At 46.5% G+C, this 26,462-nt stretch overlaps 1 protein-coding gene across 11 annotated transcripts in view; it reads right to left on the reverse strand.

Annotated features, from left to right (window-relative positions):
• CDH18 (cadherin 18) overlaps positions 1-26,462 on the reverse strand; it is a 902,365-nt gene that overhangs the window by 331,030 nt on the left and 544,873 nt on the right. For 10 of the 11 annotated variants that reach the window (XM_077353383.1, XM_077353381.1, XM_077353388.1 and 7 more), the window contains one exon: positions 64-560. In XM_077353383.1, the coding sequence (XP_077209498.1) occupies positions 64-291 (228 nt within the window). In that variant the 5' untranslated portion in view covers positions 292-560. Of the gene's footprint in view, positions 1-63; positions 561-26,462 lie in introns of those variants that run through there. The other variant, XM_077353387.1, reaches the window with a different exon arrangement.

Raw genomic sequence — 26,462 nt, forward strand, 5'->3', positions numbered from 1 at the left:
TTAGAAATGCATAACCATTACTTGTCTAACGGACGGCAAAACAAAGAAGAAGAGACTCATTACCTTTCCAACATACTGTGGATCTGGTCCCATGTGCTCTTCTAAAACAAAGAACTGATTCCACACCCATCCACGTTTGGGACGATGGTGCACTTCCGTCTCTCCTTCGACGTGTTTCGTTTGGTTTCTGGTCACCTTGATGGAGCCATGATGTGCAGTTCCGTAACACCTCTGCACAAAACACAGACAAACGAGGACTGGGCAGATACAGGATGTGCTCGTAATTCTCATTGTAGGATCGCTTTCCACTTCGAGGTGTGCTCTTCCCCTTTCTCCTCTTTTTTCCCTTCCGTTCCCGCTGCAGTCCACTAATAGGCTCCCGTGGGGAAAGGAAGGAACCGATATAAAAAAACAGTCCCAACCGGTTTTTTTAGCCTGTCCATGGTTCAGCTGTCCATTAGCCAGAGTACCATTTACATCATGGACATGGAAGTGAGAAAATGGCTGCTGTTTCTTCCAGAATCCTCACAACCGACAGCTGGAGTCACACATTTTAATACCTAATGGAGGGGGGGGGGAGAAAAGAAACAGAAAAGTACTTTACACATCACCAAGACTGGTAATTTCAGATTTTTGACTTGAGGTAATAGTATACATATTACTGCATTAACAAATTGTGTGAAGAGAATGCCCAACAGTAGCCAATATTCCCATTCAACCTTTTGTAGAAAGAAATACATGGTTTTTATTTTTTTTTAAAGAAATATTTCAAAGTTTGGTGTTTAACAACGTGCAGATGGGAAAAGCCACAAAACTCATTGTACAGAGAATATGAAGTGAAGCCTTGATATAGATAATGTAGTTTATGTTTTATGTATGAGGGTCTAAAACCCCCTGAGGATCTAGCCAGGTAACACCATCTCCTGATTCCAGGCATTTGTGAAGGGCCCTGTCAAGCAGACTGCTTTATGATCCAGCTCCTGGCAGGACTTTTTATGTCATCCCATCTCAAGCAATTCGCATTTCCGGTACAAAGTACAAAGGCATCCTGCCCCGGGAGTCCAGGAGAAGCAGGTGATATTCCTCATTACGAGGGCCAACTTCTTTTTTAGGACTGTCTAGTACAGAAACCAGTTAATGGCAATACAATTAGTATTTTGAAAGACTGAAAAGCGTGTCTGAACAACAATAGAATCTAGCAAAAAGTAGAAGGAGGAGGTTTTTAGAGCCCCCTTTTCTCTACCCAAAGGAGTTTCAAAGTGGCTTACAATTGCCTCCTCTTCCTCTTCCCACAATAGACACTCTGAGAGGCAGGTAGAGTGGAGAAAGTTCAGAGAGAACTGTGACTGGCCAAAGCTTACCAACAAGGTTTCATGTGGAGAAGTAGGAAATCAAATCACAGTTCTTAACCATTCTATTATTCTAGTAATGCAGAGTAATTTTATTTTTCGGGGACCATGGTGAGCAAGGGAAAAAGTAAGTGGGCACAGGCAAAGATCAATTTTGGTAAGGAAGTGGGATCTTTAAGCTCCCTGAAACAGTACCAGTAAGCAACTTCAGTGATTTTCACCTCTTGTGTATGTGGGCTGGCCCTCTTTTTATTGTCCCCAGCACATAAGCTCCTTGACAATTGCATTATTATTCCATTCCATGAGAATTGTAGCAAAAGCAACAGCACCTGTTCTGACCAGGATATACCTCAAAAAATAGCGTTAAGCCAGAAAAATGGCTTAACGCAAAAAAAAATTGCCCCCCCCCCACCATTCCTGATCTCCTCGCTCTGGCTTTCTTCTCCTGCTTCCTGGCACTCCACACAGCTGATTAAAAAGGAGAGGGACTCACTATATCCACAAGTCTCTCCCTGCCTGTCAGTCATGGCAGCAAACCAAACACCTTCCTCCCCAGTCTTAAAGGGAAACCAGGGGTTAAATGCCATGAAACTCACTGTGAGGCGCTTGACTCACTTCCACTCTCTTAAACCTGGGAGTATTATGAAGTTCAATTGGGAGAAACTGTATACAAATTACCCTGAAGGCCTTGGGGAAAGGGTGGGATACTAAATGAATAAATTAATAAAATACCCAAGGGGATATATTCTCCATCTGAATCTGTTCTCCCTATACATTTAATCTAATTTTGTATTTTTAGCCTGCCTTTCCCAAGAGGCTCATGGCTGGTTAAAGCAGGGTTCAAAAACATACAAATTCATATAAAATTTTACAAAATTTTACAATAAAATCCTACTCATACTTATCTATTAAAAATATTCCTAAAATTGCAACACATCACACCATACAATATTAGCGCTTCAATTAAACTGGAGGGGGGGCAATGCTTGTGTCAATTCCTGAATAAATTAAAAATATAGGACTGACAGTGTTCCTTTTTTACTCAATAATAATAATTTCAGGCAGTATCCCAACATTTCTGAGAGCCCCCCCTGCATCTTTGCAAAGAGCCAATCTTGGCTTTCTTCTACTTCACCGGAGTAGAAGGTCCTTTAGGGGAGTCCTGGGCAGAGTCTGCACTTACTTTGTTTATTCCATTGTCAATCCTGTTGAATCCAGATTGCTTTGAACTCGGGTCTTCCTCTCTCCCCCCCCCCATTGAAACAGGAAAGTGTTCTGCACATGGTTAGGGTAGTTCAGAAGGGGGGGGGAGCCAAGCCTCTTTCTTTTCTTGGAGGGGGGGGAGGGGATCAAAAAAGGCAGAGAAGGGAGAAAAAATCCAGGAAATTTGGGGCTTCTCCTTTAAGGCAAGCTTGTCACATGACCAGGTGTGGCCTATCAGAGGTTCTCTACCACGGAGCTTGCTTTCCCAATCCGGATTTGAAAAATATTGAGGTTTAAAAGCACTCTAAGATATCACACAATAAAGGTAGGATCACTCCGAATCAATCCTTCTTGCTACAGAAGGAAAATTTAAATTGTCCCAAATCCAAATGGAAATCGCATTCTGTGTAGAGGGCGGGGACTGAATTGACCTGGGGTTGGAATAAAAGCTCCCTGCAGTTTACACCCTGGAAGGACTGCAGGAAATCCCCATTTTGAAATATCATAGAAGGATGCTTTGCTTGGAACCTCCAAGAAGACTTTTTTTCACCGTTGTGTGCTTAATCAGGCTGTGCACAAACTAGCTCAGGAATGAATTTCATTAATGACAAATTTTCAGACAGTTCATGGAGGGTTGTGAAGAGCAGATAGCTTGGATTAAAAGCCCTTTCTGCTCCCAGCCACTTTTCCTGGATAAACCTGTTTTTTACTCCCCATGAAAAACGGTGGGGAGAAGAAAGCAGGAAATATTCAACAAATACAAATCAGTTTGGTTCATGAACCAATCTATCAATACATGGTTCACTGTCACACTGTGAACCACAAAAGTGCTGTTCATGCCCATTGCAAGGGCTTAACATAATAAATGGTAGGAACTGCTACCACAGAACTAAAACAGCCCGAAGTCCTGATTATCAAAAGAGCAAAATTTACTGCTATTTCTAAGTCCTGCAGACTCCAAACACACCTGGCTCAGAGAGCTTGGTTCGTCTGATCATCACTGGCAGGAAAGGAGATGCTTCTAACTCAGAATGATGGAAGCATTTTGAGAGGGGAAAAGTGGAGCCATGTTCCTCCGAGAGGCTGCAGAGTCAGAAAGGAGCAGAGCACAGCTTTGTTCCTGGCACTCATTCTCACCCTCCCTCCATCCCGAAAGGTAACAAGGCAGCTGCTACAGGGTACAGGTCATCATCAGCAGACCTCCCATGCCCATGGGTGCCGTTATCTTATGGTAATCACACCTCTGCCCTTCATGGTGGATTGTTTAACAATCTAATGTGACAGAAGAAGGGGAATGATATAATAAACTCAATGCCCACTGGAGCAAAGTTGCAAGAAATTTATCTTCCGTAGGTACTCTTGGTGAGGTTCTTTGAAAAAAGAAAACCCAAAGAACCACCACCACAACCACCCCAAGAACAGAGAGACAAGCCACAGGAAATATGGAGGATTCCAGGCAAGATGCCCCTGCCCCCCTCCCCCCCCCATTTCAGCATGTTATGAATTTTTCTCTCTCAACACACACTTCAGAAAGCAAGGATTCCCACTGGAACAACAGATGCTTTTGGGCAGCTTTTGTATTCTATCCAAGCACAGTTCCGTCAGGCGTCATCCAGGGCAGAGAGCAAACACCAGCCCGATCTTTCTCTGCTAATTAACAGGGAGGGTGGGAACACACCACTGGAGATGCAATAATTTTCCAACACAAACTAAGTAACAGTGAAACTAAGAGCATAGTTGTTTCTGCCAAAAGAAAAAAAGGGGGGGGGACGACATGTTTTTCCATCAGGGACTCTGTTTATTTCCCCTCAAATTGCTAATGCCAGAAGAATCAGCCACAAAGGATTGCTCCAGGTAGATCCAGATGAGGTGTGCTGTGGTCCAACACAGCAAAAGAAAATATAACAATAATATAGTATTATTGATGGTACAGGACATGTTTGCCAGGATACTCAGGGCCATTCCGCACTCAGAAAATGTAGTGAAAGGGTTACCTCTTGCAGACACTTTTTTTTTTGACGTTTTACACAATCATAGAATCATAGAATCATAGAGTTGGAAGGGGCCATACAGGCCATCTAGTCCAACCCCCTGCTCAACGCAGGATCAGCCTTAAGCATCCTAAAGCATTAAAGAAAAATGTGTATCCAACCTTTGCTTGAACACTGCCACTGAGGGGGAGCTCACCACCTCCTTAGGCAGCCTATTCCACTGCTGAACTTCTCTGACTGTGAAATTTTTTTTCCTGATATCTAGCCTATATCGTTGTACTTTACTGCGTGTCCTCTCCTCTGCAGCCAACAGAAACAGCACCCTGCCCTCCTCCAAGTGACAACCTTTCAAATGCTTAAAGAGGGCTGTCATGTCCCCTCTCAACCTCCTTTTCTCCAGGCTGAACATTCCCAAGTCCCTCAACCTATCTTCATAGGGCTTGGTCTCTTGGCCCCAGATCATCCTTGTTGCTCTCCTCTGTACCCTTTCAATTTTATCCATGTCCTTCTTGAAGTGAGGCCTCCAGAATTGCACACAGTACTCCAGGTGTGGTCTGACCAGTGCCGTATACAATGGGACTATGACATCTTGTGATTTTGATGTGATGCCCCTGTTGATACAGCCCAAAATGGCATTTGCCTTTTTTACCGCTGCATCACACTGCCTGCTCATGTTTAGCTTACAATCCACAAGTACTCCAAGGTCTCGTTCACACACAGTGTTACCTAGAAGCGTATCCCCCATCCAGTAGGCATGCTTTTCATTTTTCTGAACCAGATGCAGAACTTTACACTTATCTTTATTAAATTGCATCTTGTTCTCATTTGCCCATTTTTCCATTGTGTTCAGATCTCGTTGAACTCTGTCTCTATTTTCCAGAGTATTTGCCAGTCCTCCCAATGTTGTCAGCATCCAGCATTCCAGCAGCAAACCGGCAGCTAAATCCTCCATTTTAAAGCGGTAGTTGGGAAATCGCATAAAGTGGATTCTCCCAACTAAATTGCGCAAAAGGGAGGAAAGCAGCCAGCAACCACTAGCGAAATAGCTGTGATCAGAGGTCGTGTGATCTCAGTCTCCAGCAACTATCCTCGTGCCCACCGCCATTTCCCTTCTCCCTGGAACGGGGCTTTTTTTTTCTTCTTCTTTTTTGGAGCAAGCTGCCTGGAGCAATGAATACATATTGCTTGATCCAGACAAAACAAAATTCCACCCATCAGTTGGTGCACAAAGCATGCCTCTAACCCCCCCCCCCAAAAAAATCAGGAAAATAATTACTTTGGTTGATCTTCAAGTTTCATAATTTTAAAATGGGGTGGCATTAAACTATACACTATGCACCTATGATTATATGCATAGGCATAGCAACAAAGAAGTTTTACTTACAAAAAAAAAGACTGCTTGCTCTTTAAAGCTGAAAGAGAAAGGCTGGCTTCTATGATTGACAGGTGGGGGGAGACTCACGGGTAGAGTGAGCCCCTCTACTCTGCCATTTTAATCAGCCATACAGAGTGCCAGGAATCATGAGAAAGTGGGAGTGCGAGGAGTTGAGAAATTGTGAGGGCACAATTTTTAATAGCATTAAGCAATTGCACTGGCTTAACACTATGTTCTTAGATATGCGGAATGGCCCTCAAATTCAGAGGGAACACTACATGGCTGTAGCTGCATTTGAATGCCTCCATGGTTTGCAAGATGGATTAGAGTAAGTGCTGGAACGAAGTGAGGGCATCTGTATAGGAACTGTTACTTAAGGGAAGGCGGAGGCACCCTCTTCCTTTGCCAGTTCTTAATTCTGGTAATTCTGGTAATAATCACAGAACCATAGAATCATAGAGTTGGAAGGGGCCATACAGGCCATCTAGTCCAACTCGCTGCTCTACGCAGGATCAGCCCAAAGCATCCTAAAGCATCCAAGAAAAGTGTGTATCCAACCTTTGCTTGAAGACTGCCATGTGCATGTACACTTCTTCAGATACGTTGCACCAAAAAGCTTATATCCAGAATTAAACTTTGTTGACTTTAAAGGAGCCCCTGGACTCAGTAAAAAGGTAAAGGTATTCCCTGTGCAAGCACCAAGTCATGTCTGACCCTTGGGGTGACGCCCTCTAGCGTTTTCATGGCAGACTCAATACGGGGTGGTTTGCCAGTGCCTTCCCCAGTCATTACAGTTTTACCCCCCAGGAAGCTGGGTACTCATTTTACTGACCTCGGAAGGATGGAAGGCTGAGTCAACCTTGAGCCGGCTGCTGGGATCGAACTCCCAGCCTCATGGGCAGAGCTTCAGACATAATGTCTGCTGCCTTACCACTCTATAAGACTTTGTTCTAATCATTCCCTAGCTACTCTTGGGTGCTGGAAGAGTATTTAGCATAAGAGTATTATGGAGTATTTAGCTCCATAATCTAAATTACTACTCCCTCTGTACAGTGACTTTCAAGAGTTGTTTACTTACACAATTCTCATGGCCTCAGCCAGGGTACCCCTCAGATTCCTCACCTCATATATGCCTCAAATTCTCCATTAAGCTAACAGATGTTGGTACATGCAGACAACTTGTAAATGTCCCCTCATCCCTCTACCCAACAGATTATATTTCTGCATCAAGAAATTCATCAATTTTGGGGGGAGGGGTCCTCATTGAATAGCAATATGGATCATTCTACTGATAAGCTGTGATTCGGGATGACTTTGATGCTGCAGTTCAGTATATGGTATTTATTAGCTGGGAACCTTGGCATCACTAGTCCTAACATTTGTGTTGTGACCTGATGCATACCCTGAATTACTAGAAGGGTAATTCTGATTTCTTGACCCAAGAGGTTTTGTTTCTACTCCCCTTTCAGGACAGGAAATCTGGTTTTAGTAGGCTTTTTCCAGGGTGAACTTCAGTGGCTTTGCTCAACTTCTCTTGCCACTGGTATGAAGAGTTCTAAATTGGCAAACTCAGCTTTAAAAGCCTCAGTCAGCAGAACAAACATGGCTGAACCTCTGAAAAATGTACCCCTCTTGAGTTCAAAACCTCCACTTTTGTTTGTAAATTTTGGACCACAGCTAATGCTCTTACATGCTACACCCAGAATAGGTATGTGCTTGTTAGAAAGCACAGGGGGAAACAAAAGAGAGGAGCTGTTCCATTGTTATTGTCAGTCATGTGGTCTGATGCCCTAGGTTTCAGGCAGGCAATTTTATACAGGGAAGACTTCATGAAATATTATATCAACAATCCTTAGGTGAGTCGTATAGCATCAACAAACCAAATAAAACATAATGAAATTAACTGTCAACAAATCATTCCACAAGGAGATTCTAAAGAGTTCTGTATGTGTGTGTTTGTGTCTATATATGCATATGTAGCTTCACACACTCACACACACAGTTGAAAAAATCATAAAGCCAGAAAACACATCCAGATTGTGTTTCAATTATAGGGCTTGTAAAACAGCACAAATTATATGAACTGTATTCTGTGTTAAATTCACTAAATGGTCAATCGCAATGAAAGCATTGATAGGGATTCTGTACATTAAGAGAATGCAAATGTTAATCAGCCTTACAACGAAGACCATTTTAAATCTTTCCCTTCCTCTTAACAACATTAAGCCAAACCAAAGGTGCACAAGCAGGAGTGGTGGAAAATGTGGTCAAGTTGCAGTCAATTTACAGCAGCTCCTTAGGGTTTCCAATGCAAGAGACCAACGGAGATTGTTAGCTCTTGCCCTCCTCTTTGCAGTAACCCTCGATTTCCTTGGCAGCTTTCTATCCAAGGACTACCTGGGACTGATCCTGCTTGGCCTCCAAGGTCTGATAAGAATAGGATAGTTTGGCCCATCCACATCACGGCATGCAAGCAATAGCCTAGAACAACTCACCTCTAGGAGTGGAAGAGCAAGTTTACCAATCCAAAACAAAGGACGGTTTGTCTTTCTGACAAAACTGACAGCAAAAAGAAACAACGGATTTCAAGAGCAGATATAGGTATTATCTTCCTTCTTCCTTGCTGGAGAAACACCTGATCCTAATTAGCAAGAGTGAGTTACAACAAGGAAGGACATTCAGACTCCTCATTAAGTGCTTGAGGTGTGCATGGGTGCCTTCTCAAATCCCACTGAGGCTCTGCTATTAAATAAATGCCTAGCTAAATCCATGAATGACAGTTTCAGATCTACACATTGCAAGTAGCATAATATGAAAGTCATTCACCAGTATATTTTCTCCCCAAAAATCCTTCATAGAATCATAGAATAATAGAGTTGGAAGGGACCTCATGGGTCATCTAGTTCAACCCTGGTATATTATCTTCTTCAGTGCTCATTAATGATTTCAGTGTTCATTAATGGTTCACATAAGGATCCCAATTGTCCCCCAACCCCGTAGGTTTGTTCTTTTCATTTATTTATCTATTTTTAATGTAGGTGAGGCATTGCATAAATTACTATGGGATACATAGTATGTTTCCTGTGTATGGGCTCTCTAGGCTGGTCAGAGAGGGATAGGTTGGTGGTAGTGTTGGGGTGCATGTCAAAGGGGGCAAAGAACTAAATAACATATTTAAAAAATCAGGGGGGTTAACTCCCCAACAGAAGTGATGTGTGTGGGAAAACTGGACACTTAAACAAAACCCTTGAGGCTGATCTTGAGATGGATAAGGAAATAAGGGAGGTGCTTAAGGCAGACAACGCTATGATACTGGGAGATCTCAACTACACGTGCATTGACTGGTAAATATGTGCTTGAGTCATACTGTAGAAATGAGATTCCTAGACATCCTCAATGACTGTGTGCTGAAACTGTGGGCCACAGAACAAACCAGAAGGGCAAGGGCTTGGTTCTGAGCGAGCCTCAAGACCCAGTGAAAGAGTTAGAGGTTGTTACACCAATTGTGAACAGTGACTACAATGCTATCAATTTCAGCCTTCAGGTCAATGGATAGTTACTCCTAAAGTTCAAAAGAGGTAACTTCAAAAATGAGGGGAATAGTAAAAAGGAACCTGATGGAGAAATACCTAGCCTACAGGAAACATCGAGGATATTTAAAACCACACCAATTGAAGCCCAGATAGACGGCATTTCACAGGTTCCGAAAGGCAAGGAGAAGCTGAAAAGAAGGCCTGTGGTTATCAACACAAAACAAGGAAGGAATAAAAAGTAAAGAGGCATCTTTTAAAAAGTGTAAGGTCTGCTCCAATGAACTGAATAGGAGGGACTACAGGCTCTGGCAAAATAAATGCAAGAGGAAAAAACAACACATGTTGTTGGACTGGTCTGCTGCAAATATCCACTTGAGGGAATCCACAAATGCTGAAGATCTCAGAAAGGTATGTGTCCACTCATAATTCGACTGCTTTGAAGGAGGTGCAACTAATAAAGCTTTCTCCCACAGGACCACTTGAAGCCTGGAGGCCCTCTCAGACCAGGCCTTTGCCAGGCAGGGGCCTACATGATGGGATTCACCTACAGAGCAAGCAAAGCTCAGGCTCAACTGAGCATGGCGTTTTTGTGCTGCTTTGACACATTTTTTGAACAGTGCCATGGACAGCATACTTGAAGGTCCACAGGTGTAATGCCAAAGAAAACCAAGGAAACATTGAAACTGGCTAGACCAGCCTTTCTCAACCTTTGTTAAGCCCTCTTTCGTAAAGGGGAATGGTCTTAAAAGACTACAGTCCGGAAGAGGACTCAGTGATAGGATACTGCATGTTGTTTTTACCTGAGTATATGGGTGTGGGGAGAGAGACAGATGATTCCACAGGTAGTATTCTTAAACCAGAATCATTTTAAAAATTCATACCTTTTAATAGACAGCATAGTGAAACCCCAGAAGTTGCATGAGCATGCAGAATACGACTGGGGAGCCTTGCTATGTACATGCCCTCCCAGGGGCCCTCCCTTTCCCACCCCCTCCAGGCCCAACATTGGCCATTTTGGGAGAGGGGGAGTGGACATGACCATATATGATCATATTACTCGATAACTGTTTAACAATTTTTTTAAAAAATAAAATAAATTAACTCCCACCCATTCAGGAAACCCTTCCAGAGCCATTAAGCAACCCCGGGGTTTCATGAAAGCCTGCCAGACAAAGCCTGGGCTAGACAACTTAAGCTAGACCGATGAAAGAAAAAGGGCACAAGTGAAGGAAGTTGAAAACTAGTCCAACACAAGGCCACAAAATATATTACTAGCATGGAGCACCAGAAGTACGTGTTCCCCTTGCAATGGCAGACAAAGAACTGAAGGAAGGGGTGGAGGTCCCTCAGAGGATGTGATGAGAACAGCAGGAAAACCCATTGTTACCCAAATTGCTGAACACGTGTCCTAAAAACACGTATCTTTGAGCTCGTGGGGAATATTAGCTCAAATGCTGCGAGAGGGGGGTAACTTAGCGTTATCGGATCGTTACCTTTGTATACGAGGGTTTATTACGCCCGTGGGAACTCAAGGCAAACACAGATTTAAAGGTAAAATATTAATATAAGATTTTATTGAAAGGAAAATAACAAAAGTACACACAAATAGCTAACACACATACAAGCAGTCATATAGAGAAGGGGGAGGAAGAGTGGAAGGCTTGATAGTTACCTGTCCGAGGAGTGGTGGGTCAGAGGAAGAAGCACGAACCAGCGTGGGAGGTCCCGGGTTGGAAGACACTCAGAGTGGCTGTGTGAAGCCACAGTTTTTATAGGATTTTGGGAAGGGGGCTACGTGACAAGGCTCAGGTAAGCATGTGCTGGAAGTTTCCAGGGTCCCCAGAGATTAGGACAATACCTGGCCAAGTGGAGGGGGGGGATGGCAATAAATGGATTTGGATAAAGGTATTAATGGTTCTGAGGAAGAGAGCCATCAGGTCTAGCTGGCAGGGTGTGGGGAGGAAATATCCCCTGGCAGAGGGGCCAAGTGTGAAAAATGTTGCAAGACAAAGGATTTTCCTAGGAGCCCTTAGGCAAACAGGAGGAAGCCAGTCCACTCGCTTAGAAATACAATGGGGGGGGGGGTCGAGAGTAGGGCATGGGGGCACCTGGATTTCCAAACCTAAGGCAGAGAGCAAGATTTCTAAGATGGAGTCTGGCCTGGCTTGGCTGACCCTAGCAGTGTCATGGCTTTAGCTTAAGCCTAGACTATTGTGGGGTGCCATTGGTTATAGAAGACAGTGTGCCAAGGCATAAGGCAGGGATCCTGCCATGCGTAACACCATCTATGCAAGCTTCCACAGGAGGGCAGGACACCCTATTATAGTTTTTTATAGCTAGAAAAATATTTTTGCAGCCAGCCTGTGCAGTCCCCAATGTGGAGCTGCACAGCAAGACAGAAGATGAACCTCTACAGTCAGAGGTACTACACCTCTGAATCCTGGAGCCATAAGGAGAACGCCTCAGCCTCTAAGTCCTATTCTCAGCCTTTCAGAGGAACTGACTGGTCAGTGTGCAAGTCAAGATGCTGGACTACATAGGCTAGTGATCTGATCCAGTATGATCTAATGATCCAGGAGCATCACGTACTGGAGAGTGGAGGCCACTGTGGGGAGGAGGAGGAAGCAAAAATCCATTCTGCCATTGAAAAATTTAGCCTGGATCTAACTCATTATATTTTTTGTGTGTAAAAGTTAAATGCCTTAATAATATGTTTTAACCGGTTACTTTAATTTCATTATATTGTATCTGAGGAAGTGTATGTGCACACGATAGCTCATCAGTAAACCTTATAAAATCCAAACTGACTACTCATCCACTACCTGATTGGCCCTCCCTGGGGGTGTGCCACCAATACAAATGGGGCACTCTGCCAATGAGGGCCAATTAATTCAAATTGCACTCTGCCAATGAGGGCCAATCAGTTTAAATGGCACACAGCTCACATTGCATGCAGATTAGTCTCTCCCTACCTGATTGTCCTCCACTGGAAATATTCCAATAGGATATAGGACATGGCCCTAAGCCAGGAATGGCCCACCCTGTTAATTTAGCCCCAATCAGGAGGGAGCTCTCAGCCAGGAAAGGCTAATAAGAAGTCAGCTCTCCACCCCCAACTTCCTGCCAGTTTCAGAAGTTTGCTGGGTGGAAGAAGAGCCAGCCTCAGAGAATACTCTGCTGACAGTGAGTTGCCCTGGCCTCCTGGTCTCTTTAAACTCAGAGGACATAAGAGGGAAAGTAAGCTGCCCCCTAGCACAGTCTCTGCATGCTTTATGCAGAGGGGCTGTGGGAGGACTGGAAACAGTCCCATGCCAGCCCTCTGGAATCCAGGATGCCCAGTAAAAACCTCTCTCTAGGAATGTTTACTCTTGAGTAAGTCATGTCCAAATAGAGTTGATAACACTATGCCATAGGCCATCGCAAGAACAGATAACAATAAAATTGTTCAAAACAAACACAGATCTGTCACGGTTATCACTTAACCAGAATTAAAATTACACTTAACATTGAGTAAGTCATGTGAGTTTGGTAATTTGCAATTTGAGAAGAGAGGAACACTTTGGGGGTAACCACCACTGACAATTGCAGCAGGGAAAATAATGCTGATGTGAGTGGGACTGGGAAGATGTACACTTTCCCTTTCCACATGGTATTGCTGCACCTTCCCAAGACCATCACAACAAAGCATATTTGAGACCAATGGCATGGAATATGGGGAAGCTGTAGATAGGGGATCTCAATGGTTAAAAAAAGTTGAGAAAAGCTGACATAGAGGCAGTAATTGAAAAACAATGGGGTCATCTGAACTACCTAAAAAAATAAGGGACATGGGGATAGAATGGGGTTTTATACTAAAATGTTTGTATATATACAATGTTTGTATATATACAAATGTTTGTATATATGTTTATATAATCTAACTAATGTAGTTTCTTTATATTAACATTTTTTATACCTTAATACAATAATAAAAAATTGTAATTAAAAAAAGAGAAAAACCCTCTGTAAGTTCTTTGCCTACCAATGCTTTCATGTTTTATTTAACATCCAACTGTTTTTGGTTTATTTTGATATTGAACAAAGAAAGTACAGACTGAAAGGTTTCAGTTCTTCAAGCAAATTTTGCTATCAATTAAATATTTTCATTGACGAAACTAACAGTGACAAGTTTATGAATTATTTTATGTTTATTGCTATTAGCAATTACTGTCACACAGCATTTCTCTTTGTTTCCCACCTGGAGTCTGGCATCCCTGCACCTCCATGGGATCCAAAGCCAGAGAATTCCCCCCTCCCTAGTAGCCCTTTTCTCCAGAGGTACTAGTTTCTGCCCACCCTGCCCTTTGGGAGATGGGGATGGGTGGAAAGGAGGCAGCCCCCCTTGGGCCTTCCCTGCCTAGCCTTTGGGAAATGTGGGGCGGAAAGTGGCAGCCCCCACACAGCCTTCCTGGCCGGGCCTTTGGAAGATGTGGAAGGCTGGAAGGTGGCAGTGCATCCTCCACAGTCTGACCAACCTGGCCTTTGGAAAATGTGAGATTGGATAGGATGGTGGGGCCAGTTCCCCTCCAAGGCAGCTGTTTTTTTCCCAGGAGAACTGATGCCTTCCTTCCCTCCCCTCTTTCTTTCTCTTTTTCTGTCTTTCTCTCTCTTTCATCCTGTCTTTCTCTCTTTCATCTTCCTGAAGGTTCCCAGACCCCCACCTGGAAGTTGGCAACCCAGCTGGCTGCATATGGCGGTGGATTCAGGAATCAAACCCAGCTCTTGAGATTAGAGTCTGCTACTCTTTAACCACTACAGCACACTAGATCTCAAGTTTGAGTAAAGAGCTGGGAGGGGGGGGAGGGCCAGAATCCAGGAAGGTCACAGTGTGCTAGCGCCCATTGTGTTCCTGGGTGCAATGAGCTTTGCTTCTAGTACCTTGAATAAAACTTTGTTGGTCTTAAAGGTGCCACTGAATTCAAAACTTGTTCTGCTGCTTCAGACCAGCATGACTATCCAATTTAATAAAAACTTGAGATTCAGGCATTTTGGCTTTTGTGCTCAATGTCACTATGCATAAAAATGATCTTGATATTCATTCATTCATTCATTCATTCATTCATTCATTCATTCATTCATTCATTCATTCATTCATTTATTTATATACCGCCCTCCCCGGAGGCAGTTTTGTTTCTCTCAAAAGCAAAGACACATCCTCTTCACATCCAGGAATTTCTTAAACTCAGGGCTTTCTCAGCCAGGATTTCTTGACTGCCCTGGAAGGGTTTCACAAATGGATGGGAATTAATTCATTTTTAATGTATATATTAAAAATTTGTTAAACAATAGGGAGAAACTGCTGCTGAAACCCATTACAGCAGCCTGGCTACTGCCTGGTGTGCCAGCCAGCTTCTAAAGAGCCCCCAAGGAACAGCTCTGGCAACGGATACAAATGGAAGCCTCACACTCGGGGGTATCCATTGCAAACCCAAACAGCAGAAGGCAAAGGGCTCCAAAAGGAACTCAAATCCAAGCTACCTGCCTGGTCCGATATTGGTCAGACATCTTCAGGAGACACATGCCTGCTTCATGCTGGTAATTTCATTTCTGCAGAGGAAATTTTGCAACTAAAATTTGAATGCAGGAGTGAGCTGATCCAAGACTGAAATCTAAAATCAGGACTTGCATTTTCACTACATAGGTTTTATCTATTAGAATAAACAAACACATCATCATTCTCCAGCTGTTAAAAACAGGGTGCTTCCAAACATTATTATCTACCTTTAGATTTAGATTCCCGTTGGGTAGCCATGTTAGTGTGAAGCAAAATAAAAAAATTAGGCTAGTGAGGATTAATTCTGGGTATAAACTTTTGTGCCTCTGAAGATGCGTGCATGCCCACAAAATCTCATTCCCAGAATTAAACTTAGTTGTTCTTCAAAGTGCCACTGGACTGAACCATTGCCCTATTAAAATTTGTCACGACAAACAAATACCACTGAATCAAATAGGGTTTTCAGTTCATTCTTGTGAATGTCTACTTGGAAGTAAGCTCCACTAGCTTCAGGGGTATTTCATCCAGGTAACCATGTGCAGGACTGCAGTCTTCAGCCAGGTGGCTTTCACTGAACTGGGCTCAAACTCATTTCACAGTATTTCAGCATTTCATGCGACATCAAGATCATTTGGACCAGATGATTTTTAGAATAAACAAACCAAATGAATAAATTCACAATAGATTGCAGGAAAGACACCAAGGAAAGACATTTAGGAAAACATAAGATATTTCAGGAAAGGGGGAAATGTTTTCTGGGGTAAAATAAAGTAAAATGAGGATACAGAAATTGGCTGAGAATGACATCAATTTTCAAAAGCAAAACAGGAAGGATGGAGGGGAAGGGGGGGAGCCACTCAAGTGTAAACACCGTACTTCCCAAAAACAAAGTCCGTATGAACAGTTACTAGTGCCAAACCAGGACTTAGATGACAACAGGATGTATCCAAAATACAGAGTAGAACATTTACAAGAAAAGGTTTTGTGGACAACCTGAAATGTGATGTATTGAGGGATGCAGCTGGCACACAGGTTCTCACAGGCCCTACAGATACGGACACCAGGTTGGTTGGTTAAGAACTAGGTGCCTTTACCCAACCACACAGTCCCAAAGACTGAATCATCTTAACAAGGCAGAGCAATTTCATCCGATTCTCCCCTGCTAGCCATGAACACACATTGGCTCCTTCCCACCACTGATGCACGGAGAGCCCTCTGGCGGAGAGCCCTCCTAGGGGTCGCTGCTGCCACTGATGCAATGCCAGGTCCACTACCTAACAGGTGGTGCAGCAGCTACCCGTGGCCCCCACAGCCGCACAGCAAATGGCGGAGAGGAGACGCGGGCATACGCCATGGCAGAGGCAGCGCAGGTGGCAATGAGGTGGTGGCGGTGGTGGCGGTGCCCCAGAGCGCAGGAACAATGTGTCTCTGCGGCTCCCAGCACCATAAGCCATGCTGCACAAAACACCAGAGACGGAATGCCACCAGGGCCAGGGGCACCAGCAGCCAGCCTGAAGCCCGCCTACCCGAAGCCTGACACACCCTCACCCCTCTGCCTCTGCAGCTGCCATCCAGCTTCCACCTGCCCAGCAACTGAGCCTGCCCTGTCCTCTGCCCTCCACCCCATCTGGCCACCTGTCATGAACCCCTGGTTCCTGCCCCGGTTTCCATATTCTTCCTCCCAATGCTTCCAGGGCTCTCGCCTGATTCTGGCAACTTCATGAGGCTCGGAGCACCCCTCCCCTTGCTTTCAACTTGCATTTCAAAGGCTTCCTCGCACCAGTCCCACGGCTGGAAGGGTTTTCAACACATGCTTTGACAGGACAGCTGACCAGTTGGGTTTTTTCCTGCTGCAATTGAAGGGTTTCCTAGCAGACTGAGGGGCCACATTAACTGAAACTGACGCTGTGTGCACCCTGGAGGCCAATTTGGAAGGTGTGGTGGCGGAGTGGTGCGTAGACCAAAACATGGCTGGGGTCCCAAGCACGACCAGCCTGGCTCTGTTTAGGGAAGCTCTCACCACCTGGTTTCAAGACCCGATCAGAGAGATGAAGGTGTGAGAGAGTCTCAAGCGCCTCCAGCAGTAGGGGTGCTCAGTGGCCAATGTCAGCAAGCTGATGACGTTGAATGACGAACAGAATGTGGAAGCCTTCAAGAAGGGACTGGACAGGGCCTTGATCGAGAGTATGGCGCTACTGGGACCTAAAATATGGGGAGGGGCACTTTGCCATGGAGCGCCCCAAGAGATGGCCCAGCACCCGCCGCGGTAAAGCAACGGACCCCCGGGCCGCCCCGCCTAAACCCAAACCATTCCTATACACTGAAACCCCCCACCCCCCATGGCCTGTCGGGGACCCTGAATGCTGGAAGCGAGCCGCACGGGATTTTCGCCCCTATTTGCATCCCAGGGGAGCAGAATTTGGGAGCAAAGAAGACGAGCCCCCGGTTGCCCCGGTCCGGGACTGCCTCCCGTCTCCATCAACTCTGGGAAATGACAATGGCCCACTCCACTAGATAAATAAATTTTAAAAAATTCAAATAAATAAATAATGCCCTACGGCGAGTCATACTAAAAGGCACCCCAGCTCCTCCCCACTGGATTATACCACCCATCCTTCCTCCTGGCAAAACTCCTGAATGAGGAGGAGGGGTCCCAGATGGAAGTACACATATGTGTGGATTCTGGATGCTCCACGTCTTTAATCCAACGAGAACTAGTGAGGGGGCTGGGAGTGGAAATGTTTCCCCTGAATAAACCCCTCATGTGCCAGTTGATGGGGCCCCAATGGGGGGGGGAGATCACAGACACCCCAGCTCACCGAGTTATGAGCATAGGGGCCCACTGGGAACGGATTTCATTAAGAGTTGCCCGCATTGCTCGTTTTGCTGTCCTGTTCGGCATGCACTGGTTGGGCTCCCACAAACCGCAAGTTGACTGGGATGAGCAGATGTTAGATTTTACTCACCCGAACTGGCAAACCCATTTTTGGCTCAAAGAGAAAGGAAGGGGCTGGGGGAAGGCAGTGCCTTCGTATGGTGGTCAGTTGGGAAAAAGAGAGGAAAATATTCTATATTAGGGTGGGTTTTATGCCTCTAGTGCTCCCCAAAATGTTGGGTCCCCCCTCCCTTTTCCCTTGGAAAAACTGAAAACCATCCAGTGGGGAAGAGTAGAGAATAGTTTCCCCTCCCCCCTTCTCCACTGGAACATTTCCAGGTCTCCCCCCTCCCCCTTCTTCAGACTTTCACGTCTTCCTGCTGAGCTATTTGGAGTTCCATTACTGCTTTGCAGAAAGCAACTTAGCAAGCAGAATAAGAGAAGGAAAGGATCAGGTCATTGACAAGGTTCGCAAATTATATACCATGTAGCATCAATGATTATTTCAGGATGAAGCAAAAAAAAACAGCATCCCTGTTCCTAATTAAAAAGTCTCCAAGGAGCAGCTTCTCAATATGTATATCAAGCTTTGTGCAATAAACATATCAGATTTCTTTGAGGAATCCATTTTTGTTTCTTGCTTCCTTTTCAATTATGCCAGTTTATGGGGACAATAGCATCTATATCTAAGAGCACTCCCCCCCCCTACTGTTATAAAATTTCTACAGTTCCACTTTTCATAAAGAACTTCCCTGTCAGAAATGCCCATTTTATGAAACAGAAAGTTCTTTACTTTCTCATACAGTCCTTTAAAAGCTATATTTTATTCCTGTATTTATTGGTCAATTGGCACAGTTGTATTGGCAGAACATAATAAAACACTGTGCACAGTTAATGTAGCAGAAATAACAAATTGAGCTTGATTCATATGACAGTTTTATTACTGAACATTACACGAATATCAGCAATCAGTTAATGCCTCATTTTCTAGTGCATGCCATCATGTAAAATAAAACTCCCCCCCCCTATCTTTCGCAGAATGAAAATATCCCCATCAACACCCCAGCATGTCAATAAAATCACCATGGGGGATGTGGCCTTCTGCCTGCTGTCCTAAGTGCCCTCTGTCTACTGTCCCTCTAAAAATTGTTTCCATGTAGTACCTATGCACTAAATTCTACGCCTGGCCCTGCAGCGTGGATCAAAAAGTCCACAAGTTTGGATTCATAAATGGAGATGTTTCATTTTTTTTAAAGTTGGCACAAAATGTTTAGGCTTAAGAAAAATAAATAAATAAAATTTGAATGATTTGAAAGATTGCAGGAGATCAGCTGATGGAATTCAGGAAAACCAGTATCATGGCTGCAGTTTGAGGTCAAAAATGAAAGTGAGTTGAACTGGGGGAGGAGCACACAGCGAGAGCAGAACAAGAGAGGGAAGGAAGCAGAGCCAGGAAGGGAGGGAGGAAAAACAAATGAAGCACAAAGGAGGACTCTGGAGTGGACAAGGGAGGAAGGGCTGCTAAGAAAACGGCAGATGATAGGGGGAATCTCCCTTCCAGCCTGGCTTCCTACAATGCAATAGGAGATAAGCTGGTTTCGGGAGGGTTTTTTTCTTTAAGGCGTAGATTAGGTTACTGGATGAAGAGATCAAGACAGCCCCTGGTATAGTTTTGATCCTATGCATGAGTGCAGCGGGGATTAGCCTGTTGTTGTGGATTAGGTTAGGGAAGGGGGTGGGATAAGAGGGAGGGCTTCGTTTGGGTGGTGTTAGAGGGTAGTTAATGCAGCTGGGTAGATTGTAGTTAGGCTAAGGATAGGATAGGATTAGGGGAATGGCCTCCCTATTGCTGGCTCAGCTTTCACTATCAGGTCATCAGTGGGGGGAGGTGGGAAGGGGACCTTGTGGGGGCCCTACCTGGAAAGGGGATTCCGATGATTCTGGGCCAGAGGAGAAATAGCGGTGGGAGGAGGTTCCATAACAGGGGGACAGCAACATATTCGGGTCTAAGAGGGTCGTGTGCCTGTTCATTTGTAATGCCAGGTCTATTAACAACAAACCCTCGATCTTCAGGACTATCTTGCGAGGCATGAGGTGGACCTGGCGTGTATGACTGAGACCTGAATGTTGGCCTGAAAGATTCGGCCCCACTTGAGTTCTCAGTCCTTCATCAGTCATGGCTTTATGGTAGGGGAGGGCCGGAGGCAATCCTTGTCCAGGAGGCTTACTCCTACAGGGCTCTCCCCACACCGTTGATCCCAGGGGTGGAATGTGTCAGCCTTTGTGAGATTCGATTGAGAGCCTGGCCATCTGGTTGGTGTACCATTTGCCTACTGTACCACCAGAGGCCCTATCAGGCCTGCTGGAGGCGGTGGCCACCTGGGTTTTGTAGTTTCCCAGGCTTATAATCCTGAGTGACTTCAATGTCCATGCAGATTCACCGTGCCTGGGATTTAGCTCGGACCTGGTGTCAGCCATGGCAACACCAGGGTTCTCACAATTTGTTGCAGGCCCCACCCATCAGGCTGGCCATACCCTCAAAATTGATCTTTGGTGCAGGGTAAAGGTGGATCTCATGGCGAGTAATGATCAGACCACCATGCACTCAAGGCCCGGCTGAGGGTACCACCCCCTCCCTGAATGGGCAACAGGTATATATCAGTCAGCCTGAGAAGTCTTATGGAGTCTTAGGGCTGACTGAATGCTCTACTGCAGGGGTAGTCAACCTGTGGTCCTCCAGATTTTCATGGACTACAATGCCCATGAGCCCTGTGCCAAATGCTTGCAGGGGCTCATGGGAATTGTAGTCCATGGACATCTGGAGGACCACAAGTTGACTACCCCTGCTCTACAGGTCCCTATGCCCTCCAAAGAGTTGTTAATGGCTTTGGTGGAGGACTGGCAGTCCTGCCTAATGCCTGCTATCAACAAGATTGCTTCTCAGTGCCCTATCTGCCCTTTTCTCAAGCAAGCTCCATGGTACTCCAAGGAGCTTTGTGAGGGGAAGAAGGAAGTGAAACGGCTAGAGCAAGACACAGAGGATGGCAATGGGGGAAGCCGCAACAAGGACCTCACAGGCTACTCACCTGATCTACTGTCATGGAAGATGAAGGAAAAACTATTTCCATCACCTTAAGCTGTTTCATAATGTTAGTGCATGCATTAACAAAACCTATTGGCTACCAATGTATTCCTAAGTAATGTGTGAACCATGCAGATAAGTCTTGTGTAAATAAGAGTATAAAAAGGACCACCTATTGATAGTCACCTGGAGTCTCTTCAAACTCTCCACCAGGATCCAGACAAGAAACTATCAGCAAGACTGCCCAAAGGTGTGCTTCAAAAAAGCATTTCTTCTCAGTGTTTGCATCAGAGCTTACAAATAACATGTATTTCACTCAAGCACATCAAGTACCAGCATGTCACCCACACTAAGGATCTAAGATGAAAATCAAATAGTCTTGCAGCTATAATTCCAGTATTCATGTTCCTTCTCAATACCCAGGACTCAATTTAACACATCAGTGGAACAATAAAATAAGTGTGTGTGTATATGTGTGTGTGTGTGGGGGGACATACCCCGCTTATAACACAAATTCTACCGCCTTGCCGTTTTGATTCTCACACAACTGGAGAAACCCTAGCCATTGCTCAACACATTGTTCATGACTGCCCCCCAATCTCTCAACTACTAGTACTTCTTTAGGGGATTTGTTTTTTAAAAGAACCAGATTGGCTTTATTTTACGTGTTGCATTCTTAAAGCACCCCTCGCTGTCCTATTTTGGCTTTCCACTGCTAGAGTGAATGACTCAACGTGCCTGGACTTTGGGGGGGGGGGGATACATTGCTCTCAGTGTGTATAATCATTATCTCCTTGAATGGACTGCCTCTGTTTGTGCTTAACTTGAGAGCTGTTCTCTTCCTTCTCTGAGCTCTTTGTTCTCTCCGTCTCTGCACATGGCTCCTCATGGAGTCACACATCTCTACAGGTGTCTCCGGTAGAAACAGGGTCCTCCTACTTCCATACACAAGCTGGCCATTTGTGATAAAGTCCTCTTTAGATAAGGCTTCTCTCCCTCCTTTCAATGGCAACCTGAATGTGAACTGAAGAATAAACGTAACTATTAATGTTTGCAGTGTACTTATTGATAGCTTTACTTACTGCATTTACTATCATGGTTCTACGACTTGGCAACCAACCATCCCAAAAGTCACCTAGGGTGAAAGTGAAAACCATCTTGCCAATCTACTATTTGGATCCTAAGAACACTGCCCTCCCACCGTCCTTGGGTGAGTTGTTTTCTTTTTAAGTCTTATTACGGGGATAAAGGCACCATAGCTGGGAGTTGCCATTTTGAAGGCCACATGAAGCTTCACCTTCTACAGATTGGCTGAGGGCAGAACTTCCCACTGGAAACTCTGGGTGCAGCTGAGGCATTGCTTCCCCTTCCTCTTCAAAAGGGAAGGTCCTACAAGCCACACTGGCCCATCAAACCCAGCATCCTCTCTCACCCAGTGACCAACCACATCTTCTGAGACTTACAACACTTCCTCTGAGATTAACTTACATATCGAAGCTGGGGAAGAATGTATTTGGCAGGAACCTGGGGAGATTCATTAGGAGAGCTTTAAACTGAAGCCACAAGGGGAAGGAGATGATAAACATAGGGAGTGTAAGGAAGGAGAACGATTGGGGGCAGCCTAACCGGCAAGGCCAGCTCATAGGGAACCAAAAGTAAAAGGATTCAGATGTCTTTATACTAACGCCCGAAGCATGGGCAATAAGAAGGAAGAGCTGGAACTTCTCATGCTGATGGAAAGGTATGATTAGTAGGCATCACAGAAACTTGGTGGAATGATTCTCATGACTGGAATGTAATGGTGGATGGATATGAACTGTTCAGAAAAAACAGAATAGATCGAAGAGGTGGAGGAGTGGCACTGTATGTGAGGAAAGGGCTTACCTGTCAGGAAATTCTAGTGAAGGACAGCATATCTACAGTGGAAAGCATCTGGGTGAAAATAAGCGAGGGGAAAACAAACAGTGTGGTGGTTGGTGTCTGCTACCGACCGCCTGACCAACGAGAGGATGTGGATGCTGCACTTTGTGAGCAGCTTGAGAAAATATCCAAACGGCAGGACCTTGTCATCATGGGTGACTTCAATTTCCCAGATGTGTGCTGGGAAACTAACTCTGCGAAGCGTCCTCAGTCATGCAACTTTCTGACCTGCCTGGCTGACAATTTCATTTATCAAATGGTAGATGAACCCACAAGAGGTTCAGCCATACTGGACTTAATACTGACCAACAGGCAAGAGTTGGTGGATGAGGTAAAGGAGGTGGGGACCCTAGGGGGAAGTGACCATGTCCTCATAGAATTCCTTTTGAGATGGGGAGCCAAGGAAACTTGTAACCAGACGCGGATGTTGGATTTTCATAGGGCAAACTTTAATAAACTCAGAGACATGATGAGTGTCATACCATGGACGAGAATGCTGGAAGGGAAGGGAGCATGTGAAGGGTGGGCGCTACTCAAACAAGAGCTATTGCATTCTCAATCAATCAATGTCCCATTGTGTGAACGAGACCTTGGGGTACTTGTGGATTGTAAACTAAACATGAGCAAGCGGTAAAAAAGGCAATCACATCAAAATCACAAGATGTCATAGTCCCATTGTACACGGCACTGGTTAGACCACACCTGGAGTACTGTGTGCAGTTCTGGAGGCCTCACTTCAAGAAGGACTTAGATAAAATTGAAAGGGTACAGAGGAGAGTGACGAAGATGATCTGGGGCCAAGGGACCAAGCCCTATGAAGATAGGTTGAGGGACTTGGGAATGTTCAGCCTGGCGAAAAGGAGGTTGAGCCGGGAAAAGGAGGTTGAGCTGGATATCTCAAAATCCAGATTGCAGTCCTTCAACTTATCCATCAGAACATCATGGGGAACCTTGTCAAAAGCTTTACTAAAATCCAAGTAAATGACATCAACCGAATTTCCCCGATCCAGCAAGCTTGTTACTTGGTCAAAAAAGGAAACTAGGTCAGGGGCAGACAGGTAGCCATGTCTCCAGATTGCCCCTGGCTGGGCTTCTGATCCACCTGACAGAATTAGGATCCATGCCTCATTTTACCAACTTAACAATAAACGCTTTCTTTATTAAAGAAGCATTGTTGTGAGTTCTTGCAACGCTTGACATTAAGTCAAATCTCACAACACCTTTCGCCTGCCAACATGCAGGACGAAGGCAATACCTATGGTGAGCAGGACGAGGACCTGTACGGGGATTACACTCAAGACGAATTGGCCGCATCGGGCTCGTTTGGCTCGGGAATGGCAAGAGCCTTGAGTGAAGCGACTCTGGGGCACTCAGAGTTCCTGGAGAGACACATCACCGAGCGCAGGCGGCTGTCGAAGTACGACCACCTGACCGGGGATGAGCTGTGGCCAGACAAACTGACCGCGGGGGTCCCAGACCGTGGAATGGCGGCGACCCTAGAAGTGCAGGAGCTGCAACAGAGGATCAGCCGGGTGACCAACTGGCTGCACGCGGTGTCGGGAGAGCTGGCACCGGAATCGCAGCGCAAGGCGAGGCGCCTGTTGCGGGAGCTGAAGGCGGACGCCTGAGGGCCAAGCAGTCGTCATTCGGGGGGGCACCCATCCCTTCGAGAACGCTTGGTGGCGGCTGAAGGCTCCACGGCTGGGGCCGAAGCCACGGCCCTGGCAGCAGCGGAGGTGGCGGCGCACTTCTCGGACGAGGAGGACGAAGAGGTGGACCTCGGAGGTGCCGCAGCCAGACGGTGGGGGTTCGAGGAGAGGCCCAGGCCGGGGCCGACGGAGCCGGAGCAGCGCGAGCGCTGGTGGCGGCCGGCGCAGCGGCCGCTGCCGGCGGGGCGGCGGTGGCTGGCGCCGCAGGAGTGGCGGCAGCAGCAGGAGCAGCCGCGGGAGTGGGGCGCGGGGTGCGCCCGCGCCCCTGTGGAGCACGTCCGGTGGGGGATTGGGGTCCTGGTTGTCTACCTCCCCATCTCTGTGGAGTTGAAATGCGGAGCACTTACAAATTCAAGGCTCGCTTTTCGGGAGACTCGGCGGCTTTCCGGGGATTCCTGGTCCACCTCCAAGCCTACATGATAGACATGGGCTTTACGTTCCAAGACGCCGCCGAACGCATCCGGTTCGTGGGCGAGTGCTTGGAGGGAGAGGCCGCAAAGTGGTTCATGGATCTCTACCGCTACAAACCGAGGGCGGTGCGAAACTACAATCACTTCTTGAGAACCATGAGCCTGATGTATGTGGAACCGTTCGAGAGGTAGACAGCAGAAAAGCAGCTCAAGGCACTCAAGCAAGGGTCGAAAACGGTGGCAGAGTATGCCCGGGAGTTCAGGAAATTGTCTGCGGCGGTGTCGGATTGGACGGAACCCCAGAGGGTGAATGCTTTCGTGGGGGGACTCTCCGGGAACCTGGCCAGCAAATGCCTCCACCTGGACGACCCAGCGACCGTGATGGGTTGGGTGCACCTGGCCGGGGAGATGGAAGGCCGCCTACTCAGAGCAGCCGAGTTCAGTGGAAGCAAGGAGAAGGTGGGAGGAAAGACCTCAACCCCGAAAAAGCCCAAAACCGAAAGCCAAGGTGGATTCCAGCGAGCGGTTTCGCCGCCTTGGGTTGCGGCCTGGGTTGCGGCCAGGCCGGCCACTTCCTTGCCCAATGCCCAACCAAAAAGGGGGGCGTGAGCTCAGCCGAAACCAAGCCGTCCGGAGGGGCACCAGTTCGAGGATCGGGGACGAAGAAATCAGTTCCCAAAAAGACCGTCAAGTCCCTACTGGCCCCGGCGGGGGTGGAGCCCGTGGTGGGTGACTCCAGCGACAGTGGTCCGGAGGACGGATCGCACTCAGGAGAGCCATCGGGAAACGAAGACGACCTGCTGTGAAGGCGCCCCGCCGGCAGGTCCAAGGCAGGGGCAAACATTCGGTGAGTGACTCTCCTTTGGTTCTTTTGCCTGCCACCCTCACGGAACCCAACTCGGGGAAACAGTTGGGGATGCGCTGTATCGTGGACTTGGGCTGCACCAAAACCCTGGTGAGCCCAGCGCTGGCCGAGACTTTGGGGGTGGGAAAGGTGCCTTTGAGGGAGCCCCTACCCATTACCCAGCTTGACGGGGAGTGTGCCCCGGGGGGGAAGCAACAGTAAAAACACTCCCCATGGACCTGGACATTGATAAACACTGGGAGCAGATTCAACCCCTGGTGGCCCCCCATTCCGCCTTCCCTTGCGTGCTGGGTCTGGACTGGCTGCGAAAGCACGACCCCACGGTGAAATGGAAAAAAGGGATTGTAAAGTTCTCCTCTCCGGGATGTAAGCGGCACCAGCGGCCCCCACCGGATCCGGATGGGTTGGCTGTGGCCGCGGTAGCCAGGACTGGGGTGCCAACGCTCCCGAAGGAGTATCGAGGGTTTGAGGATGTGTTTGCGGAAGCAGAATGCAATCAGCTGCCCCCCCATCGCAAGACAGACTGTGCGATCGAACTAAAAAAGGGGGAGCCTCTACCCAAAGCCAAATTGTACTCCATGAGTCCGCGGGAGATGAAGGAGCTCAGGGAGTTCTTG

This window comes from Paroedura picta, chromosome 9 (assembly GCF_049243985.1).
Source record: "Paroedura picta isolate Pp20150507F chromosome 9, Ppicta_v3.0, whole genome shotgun sequence".
NCBI classification, from domain to species: Eukaryota; Metazoa; Chordata; class Lepidosauria; order Squamata; family Gekkonidae; genus Paroedura; species Paroedura picta.